Source organism: Sinocyclocheilus rhinocerous, unplaced genomic scaffold (assembly GCF_001515625.1).
Source record: "Sinocyclocheilus rhinocerous isolate Xijiao unplaced genomic scaffold, SAMN03320098_v1.1 scaffold54, whole genome shotgun sequence".
NCBI classification, from domain to species: Eukaryota; Metazoa; Chordata; class Actinopteri; order Cypriniformes; family Cyprinidae; genus Sinocyclocheilus; species Sinocyclocheilus rhinocerous.
The window spans coordinates 576,442-585,712 of record NW_015647078.1 but is presented as its reverse complement, the minus strand read 5'-3'; the positions used below and the strand labels follow the sequence as shown (position 1 = coordinate 585,712).

The 9,271-nt window shown below is 38.0% G+C and overlaps 1 protein-coding gene across 1 annotated transcript in view; it reads right to left on the bottom strand.

Annotated features, from left to right (window-relative positions):
- Window positions 1–9,271, bottom strand: part of LOC107708700 (glucocorticoid modulatory element-binding protein 1-like) — a 21,133-nt gene that overhangs the window by 3,864 nt on the left and 7,998 nt on the right. Inside the window, exons 6-8 of the mRNA XM_016513004.1 lie at window positions 8,219–8,372; window positions 7,989–8,126; window positions 6,430–6,552 (exon numbers count right to left, since the gene is read on the bottom strand). Of these exons, the coding sequence (XP_016368490.1) occupies window positions 6,430–6,552; window positions 7,989–8,126; window positions 8,219–8,372 (415 nt within the window). The remainder of the gene's footprint in view (window positions 1–6,429; window positions 6,553–7,988; window positions 8,127–8,218; window positions 8,373–9,271) is intronic.

The following is a 9,271-nucleotide window of genomic DNA, read 5'->3' as shown; positions in this document are numbered from 1 at the left end:
AATTTTCATTTTTGGGTGAACTATCCCTTTAAGTTTAGGTATGGGGTTTGATTAAAGGCCCGTTCACACCATGAATGATAACTATAAAGATAACTATATTATCATCCACACCAGTGGACGATATCGTCTGTTTATTCTCAGCGCACGCTCGTCTACCTCTTTAAATTCTCGGGCTCGTGACTGCAGTATTGATTCTGATTGGCTGTCAATATTTTTATCGTTCATCAGCTGGAAAAAATCGTTCTGAATGTGATTCCAACGATATCGTTTCTCTACGCCTTTATCGTATATGGTTGTGGTGTGGACTCTGCTATTCTTTAATATTGAGAACGATTTTTACAACTATATCTTTATCGTTTTCTTTATAGTTATCGTTCCTGGTGTGAATGGCCTTTAGGGATCTAGAATATGGTCATGCAGACTAAAGGCCCTTTCTCACCAAGAACAATAACTATAAAGATAACGATAAAGATATAGTTCTAAAAATCATTCTCAATATTAAAGGCAGAGTAGGTGATTTGGTTCAAAAACATTTTTTTGTTATGCTGGTTGAAAGTCTCTTTTGCATCATTAAACTCCTGATTTGCTGCTTATTAATAGTTATTATAAAACGGTTAGTTCCAGCAGCGGTGTTTTATTCAAAATAAAGCACAGCTATGACCGCTTCACCCAGCGGTTCTGTGTATCACTGCGCAACAACCTTAGCAACATAAACAATCAATAATATAGCATTAAAACTGTGTCGTGTATTATGTATTTCGGCAAAATTAACTGTGTGTTACTTATTTAATGAAGTATGAGTGACCACTGCTGGTGTTATGTTGCATCTTTCATCTTTAATTTTGAGACCACGCCCTTCTGCTTCGCGTCGTGCGAATTTTTTTATAACTCATCCGTTTAAATTATATTAAGCCTTAAAGTTCTGCATAATTAAGGGTGTGGCCACTTGAGTGACAGGTGGATTGCCTCTGCTGTCACCACCGTCGAGCTAGGTGGGCGTGGTTTCAGCAACCAGCTTCAAAAACGCTCTTCAGAAACCTACGGGTGACGTCACGGACACTACGTCCATGTTTTTATACAGTCTATGGTCGTGGCTAACAACGCCCTTCGTCTGTGATTTATTCACAATACAGCACAGTCTCGAGTACCTTATTGTTTACGTAAGGTAGTTGTTAAGTTTAGGTATGGGGGTTTGATTTAGGGATCTAGAGTATGATCATGCAGACTAAAGGCCCGTTCTCACCAAAAACGATAACTATAAAGATAACGATAATGATAATAGTTCTAAAAAATCGTTCTCAATAAAGGCAGGGTATGGTGATTTGGTTCAAAAAATTTTTTGTTATGCTGGTTGAAAGTCTCTTCACATCTCGATTGCAATCACTAAGTTAAGTGGTCTACATGTATTTATATTGTCTGTGGAAGGCGTAGGACCATAGAATGTTCGTCCAATCAAAATGTTCGATCCGAACATTAGGATAGGCTGTCCTGCCTGCCTGCCTGCCTGTCAAATATGTATTTGCATACCTCTGCGCACCCTGTTTGCGCAGACATGATACATGATATATTTTCTCACTGGTGAATGAGACATGAGGTAATCTGACAGCGTTGCATTCAATCCTTCACCAACGCCATCTCTCATCGTGTCGCTGGTTAGCCTATGGTCATGTTTTTTGGGGGAGGCGTGGCTTTACAAAGTGAACGGAGGGAGGGGATCTTGCTTTCAAAGCTAGCTTGCTATTGCTAGCCTTTCCGAAATCGCCTACCCTACCTTTTAAGAATAGCAGAGTCCACACCACAGCTATAACGATAAAGGCACAGAGAAACGATATCATTGGAATCACTTTCAGGACAATTTTTTCCAGCTGATGAACGATAAATCATTGACAGCCACTCAGAATCAATACTGCTGTAAAGAGCTCGAGAATGTAAAGCGGTAGATGAGCGAGAATAAACAGACGATATCATCCGCTGGTGTGGACACTAATATAGTTATCTTTATAGTTATCATTCTTGCTGTGAACGGGCCGTAATATTAATATGTGCTTTATAAGTACTAATAAACTGCCAACATTCTAGAAATATGCATGCTAATAAGCAACTAGTTAATAATGAGAATTGGTCCTTAAAATAAAGTGTTACTCTGTGACTTTACCACGGTAATGAGTGCCCTTATAAGCACAATGCTTATGTCTAAACCCCCCTTAAAGATGGCATGAAATGGAAATTGCGATTGTGTTTTCTTCCCAACTGTGACGTATGTGTGAGTGAAACGACTTCTCGAATGAGAAAGAAAAGAGGGCAGGACTTTATTTTGTTTATTGGGAATTGATTGGACCGCTCACTAATTGTTGTGAAGCGACAGGTTGCTGGAGGGGAGGGATAATTGTTCAGCCCTAGAGCCGGTGTAAACGTCATCAGAGAAGGAACCCAGGCTCATTGAAAAAACATGCCTCTACATTTTTGCAAAACTCCAAAAAACATACCTAGACATACAGTGCACTTCAGTTTCCAGCTGTAATGAACTAGTGGCAGTAAAACACCAACTCTTATTCCTTATCTCACAAATTATGATCAAAGGGGCAAAATATTGGTTAAGAAAGACTTATTTTCACAAGGTTTCTTGCATTTGTTGTTATGACACTTTATTATAGTGTATAATTTGTAAATGAATACATTTTGACATCACATAGCCAGCTATGTATGGCTTTTCTCATTCACTTGAGGGATCCAAGAATTCTTAGTAGCAACCAGGGTGTATGTTGCTTTAAGACAGCAACCTTACATTTGTGTTGTGTTTTTCTTTCTTTTATATTAATTAATTAATTCATTCATTCATATAATTAATTCATATTCATATTAAACCATTTATATACTCATTTCACTGATTCATTAATTAATTAATTAGTCATTTATATTATATTATTGGGATTCTCAACTCTGGCCCTCGAGATCCACTTTCATGCAGAGTTTATCTCCAACCCTAATCAAACATACCTGAACAAGCTAAACAAGGTCTTCAGGATTACTCAAAAGTTACTAGCAGGCGAGTTTGATCAAGGTTGGAGCTAAACTCTGCAGGAAAGTGGACCTCGAGGGCCAGCGTTGAGAACCCGTGCAATTATATTTCATGTTATTTTTCCACTATTGTTCAGTCTTATGATTGTGTGGTTTCAAGGGATATTTCTGTTCATGAGTGAGAGATGAGAGAATGTCTCCATTTCAAAGGTTTTAATGTTTCGGGACAATGCTGTGAAGCAGTAATTTTTCATTGCTATTGATTGTGGTATCATAATCTTAAAAACTAAGATTCAATAAACTGCTTCTTTTTATCATCATCACTTTGTCTCCTGCTCCTGCCCTTCTCTGGCTTTGCTCAGTCAACTCTTGGCTGATAGAAGACTGTTAATAGAGTTTTGGGTATTAGACAACGTTGCTGACTAATTGTTCTGTTTCCAGACAAATCAGATATTTGCTGACAGGATCTGGCCGTCTGGGGCTGGATCTAATATTTCTGATCTAACACACTAAACTTGATCAGTATCTTGTAATACTGAGCACTCAGGAACAAATCCAGTCAAAACACAAGTCACGACACTCAATAAAAAAGCTCAGACTGGTAAAATCAAGCTAAAGGGCATGGTTGCTTTAGCAAACACGTTTTCATCCCATGCTTGCTTTTGTCAACACTACTTGTTAGATTTAGAGTAGAGTTTGGTGTAGGTGGTACATTACTGAGCATTAAACTTTTCATTTCCAAACAACTGCCACGATATAAACAACAACCATTGTAAAAAAAAAAACAAAAAAAACATTGCCACATTCACTTTCACCTATGTGGGATAAAACTGAACTTTGAAAGTGGCGCAAAGCGTGCAAGCAGCAACGTAATGTCATTTTGCAGAAATGTCACCACAGGCATGTTTTTCCAACGAGTCTAAAGCCCTATTCAGACGGGACTAGTTTTCTAAACTACGTGGTTACTTTAGCTTAACTATTTTATTTTTTATTTATTTGTAGCAAAACCATGTTCAATTTTCGTAAAGGTACATATGTAATTAAAACATTATGTAATTGAGTGAAGGTGAGTAATCTTATCTGACGCTGTTATTACAATAGCCATTCTTAACAGTTTACGTGATCTAGCTCTTCATTTCATTATTTTATTTCTTTGCAGGGAGGCAAACATATCAAAAATGCGTGCAGTAGTAAGAGCATCTACGGTAGTTCACGTTGGCCAAAACACACAAGCAAACGCGCTGTGAAAAAACTAAATAGCGTCAACAATCACAGACATTTGCATTCGGACGGGATTCGTTTTCTCAGAGGATCACTGAGTTTGCAGAAAAACAGTAGGTCATTTGCTCTGGAGTTATTACTGAGGTTGTGTGAGAAAAACACAGACGTGGCAGATTCGCACGGGATTAAAATCGCAAAGTGAAACACAAATTTCTCTATCGACCCCCTGGAAAACTATTCCTGTCCGAATATGGCGTAAGTTAGAAGAATGTCAGTTGGGGAGCATCAAAATAAAGTTTTAGAAGATATTAAGCAGACAGTCTACTAATACTCTAATGACTGCTAGTTGACATGTAGTTGCAAAGTTACTTTAGTTAGTACAGTGTCTAAAGTAAACTATCAAAATAAAGTGTTACGCTGCTATTCCAAATGTCTATATGCAGCTCATCCAATTAGAATTTATAGTAGAAACTATAAGAGAATCTCTCACAAAATGATTTAAACTGTGCCTTATGTTTTAGAAACACTTTTAGAAAACCTGTGAATACGAATGATGGGAATTTGTGAAATAATCTAAAGGGCGGCTGGGCTCAGAAAGGCATATTATCATACAAAAATGTAACTCGCACGAGATGACACTCGTGTTTTTCTGCTGACAGACACAGATAGAAGTATACTTGACTGACAGGAGATCACTTCAGAAAATTAACTGAATTCACAGACAGACTGAGTTTGGAAAATGTTTCAGCTTGTTTGAGATGGGGGTAGTGCAGCCTGGAGCAATGGGCGCTCTGAAAGGTGAATCAGTACAACAGAAACTACCCCTAACCCCACCCCCACACCCTGACAGACAGCTTTGTCAACCAATCAGGAAGAAGTTTCTCCACGCCCCTACCTTTCGGCACGCCCATTGCTGCAGCCTACTTGAAAAGTTCAAGTCTGAAATAGGGATGCATCGATCCGATATTCAGTATCGGTATCGGCTCCGATACTGGCATTTTCTGCCGGATCAGGTATCGGTCAGACGAGACCGATCCAAATCTTACATTGTGCATATCCTATTCTGTGTTATTGTTAAGCCCCACGAAAGGCACAAACAGCTTTGTCAACCAATCAGGAAGAAGTTTCTCCACGCCCCTACCTTTCGGCACGCCCATTGCTGCAGCCTACTTGAAAAGTTCAAGTCTGAAATAGGGATGCATCGATCCGATATTCAGTATCGGTATCGGCTCCGATACTGGCATTTTCTGCCGGATCAGGTATCGGTCAGACGAGACCGATCCAAATCTTACATTGTGCATATCCTATTCTGTGTTATTGTTAAGCCCCACGAAAGGCACAAAAACATTATAAAGCACCATAAAGTTTTGGTGCACTATATTTCAAGTGTTCTGAAGCTGTTCCATAGTTTAATGTGAGGTACAGATGAATATTTGAGTCATTACATTCAAGATCATGTTAACTCTTCTCTCCGCTGCGGCTGTCTGTCTTTCTCCATTCAGTATTCAAACTGCGTGTCACGTTTGGTTTACGACAGTCAAAACGAGTGCAAGAGCGCACAATAACTGAGATTTAAAACTGTTAAAAGAAAAGGCTCAATAAACTATTGCACAGATATAACACACTAAGCATCAGTATCTCTTCTCTTTGTACTTTGAACTCTTCAATGTGGAGCGCTGTGACTCTGTGTTGCTTCAAGCGCATCTGTATTGGAGCCATACCCTCTCGTATTGCAATACTTTTGCGCAATGAAAGATTATTAATAGTCTTTCTTGTTCTGTCCTATCTATCATATGTTGCTGCCTTCATTACTGTGCTACACATTTAAAGTAATGTCTTTTAATTTTATAATATATATTTTATATATAAATATATTTACTTGTGTGTTCACGAATGCATTTTACAACAATACAAAGAGCAATGTGTAACATTTTACCAGATTTAGTCCCGCACCTTTTAACTTCTATTTGTTCCCCACCAAATAATGTTGTTTCACTAAATGTTTAGATTTTATAAAATTATTGTGCACTCATGATTTTTCAAGAGTAGGCTCTCTTCCGCTGCTGAATCACCACTAACCTAGTTTATAATACTGTGCTGGTATCAGATTGGAATGGATCGGATCGGTTCTGAAAAAATTGTATCGTTGCATCCCTCGTCTGAAACCATCTCTACTGTCTCTTCACTCACCTGTCAGTGCTCTGAGGACCTGCGTCTGCTCCGGGTCCGTCACTTGCCGTCGAACATTCAGAATTTGTTTGATGGAGTCCAGCAGGTCAAAGACTTGTGCCAGGTTACTCAGAACCGCAATCTCTGCAAGATTCACAGATCACATGATCACATCTCACGAGCACACACACTAAACACCAACTCAACATTAAAGGTCCCATATTGTCAAAACTGAAATTTCCTGGCTTTTTTCACGATAACTGAGGTCTAGGGGCTATTTAACTACCATATAAGTTTCAAAACAGTCAGTCCACAGTAAAATGCACACAGCCTGCATAAAGTAGCTGTGATTTTTCACGAACCGTTGTGACTTCCGTAAAAAGTTGACATCAGAACTACACAGTCACCGCCTTCAGTCACCAACTTGAGCACTGCCCACAGTCCCTCTCTCCTTTTGCCAAACCCCCAGACAACATCGCGTCCATGCCATTGCTGAGCAACAACAACACGGAAACATGTCGAGCATACATGAACCTAGTTACCTCTGGTTGGCCTGACCGTGCGTCACTCAGAAAACAACAGGCCAGTCAGAAGAGAGGCTCATGAATATTAATTAGACAGGCCAAAATCGACCTGTTCTCAGCAGAGCTCCTGAGATGGTTTTTGGTACTTATACCACAAATATATATTCTTAAGGACATCAAAACCTAAAATAAAACTCCAGAAAGGTGTAAAATATGTGACCTTTAATAGTCACATTCTGCTACCACAACTACACCCGAACTACAACACAACAACATAATGAAAACAAATATGACACACTAAATGTTGTTTTCATGGATCTCCAATCCTCTAATTGAGCTACAGGCTACAAGATGCTCCAAAAACAAAACGCACCTACAGGTGAATCTCATCAAGTCTTAAAATGAATTGAACTGGTTAAATGAATAAATTCAATTAATTTAGCGTTTTTACATGATTGACAGCCCTAGCATAAAAGTGACATAATTTTATATATATATATATATATATACACACACAGTAGTCAACTTTTGCCAAAACCAAAATGCGTTCTTGTCAACTTTGATGAACTTATTTGATCCACTTCAAATGTTGACTACTGTATATATTTTGTATATCATTTACAAAAAGTCTTGATGGTCCTATTCATATTAAATTAACTGCTGAATAAAGGGCATTTTTTGAACCGACAGCTTGCCTGCTAATTCATTTTGGATGTATTTATTATTTTGGGAGTTTTCTGTGAAAACTCACTGACAGTTTAGTAGAAGGTAGGATTCAGTTTATGGGTCTTTGATCATTGTTGTGGTAATTCTGACAGTAATGCAATGATGTCTTAGCTATAATGTGATTGGTTCGCAAGGTTTTCTGTAACAAATGTGTTCTTTTAATGAAGTCTCTTAAGGTTGTGAAAAAATGTAAAGGTATATCTGTTGCAAAATACTTTGAATCTCTATTTGGCATCTTGTGAATCTGTAACTGGCATCTGGTTCAGATGTTTTTGATTAGGGCTGGAGCTGAACTTCACGGGACAAACCTGTCACAGATGAAGCACTGACCTGCGTCCTGTAGAGAGCTCTGATCCGTGCGCAACTGAACTCCTCTCAGCAGACTCAGCAGCTCTGAGTGGATATTAGACACCACCTCCCCCATCAGCCCCACCTCAGCGATGCCCCTCCAGAAACTCAGCGTCTCATCTGGGGTCACACACACAGTACAGCTCTCATCACGTCTGTGGATGCCATCTTCATTAACGCATGAGAGTCCTGAGTGAGGTCTGAATGTTTACCTGAGATATCAGGTGAGTCTCCTTTCTCTGGGCTTTCTACCGTGGCTGTGCTCCACTCCACTGTACCGATCACGTCTTCTTTCTTCTCCTCTGCTGTGGCCGTCTGACCTCCGTTACCCACAGAAACATGCCCTGCAGGACACACATACAGACACTATGTATTAGGGTCATTATATCATTTAGGGTACCATTGATGATTATATAACAACTTTTTCAAGATATTTTATGCATCGAGAGAATACATACTATAATTGCACACATATTATGTGCACCCTGTTTTTAAATCAGTTTTTTTTTTTTTTTTACAAAATCTGGTTTTTTTAATTAATGAGTCTTGAGTTCAAAATAATGAATAAAAAATGCTGAAGATTCTATTGTAAAAATAAACTGTATATATATATATATATATTTATATATTCAATTTATTTCTACAATCTAAACACCTTAGAAAAATAGATTTTTACTCACATCCATAAAAAAATTTCTGTCAACTATGTTACAAACCAAACATCCCCCTGAAAACTAAAAATGGTTTATCATAAAACTATATGACCAGCATCATGTGATCATGTCATTTTCTTCTGCAGCTGACATTTTGAACACATTATGTTAAATGTTCTTTTATTTTTTTTTCTATATTTCATCTCCAATGTGACCTATTGTTAAGGAGTATATTAATTACCTGTCAACAATGTTGGGGACATTGTTATGGTTTTGCAATATCTGTATAATTTTAATTCAAATAAATATTAAAATCTGAGGTTAATCTGGTCAAGAAATTAACATTCGGTTGGCCAGACAAGGCCTGTCACTTAAATTATGAGTCATTATGAGTTACCTGTCAATCTATACAGTTTGTCTGTAACGCAGTAAACAAACTCACCAACAGGGAAAGCATCTTTTTATTTGTAATATCAAAATGGTATTTAATGATTAAGTTTGGTGACTAGCAGATAAGTTACACTGGTAAAATATATCAAGTAGTGCTGTCAAACGATTAATCGTGATTAATCACATTCAAAATAAGTTTTTGTTTACATAATATATGTGTGT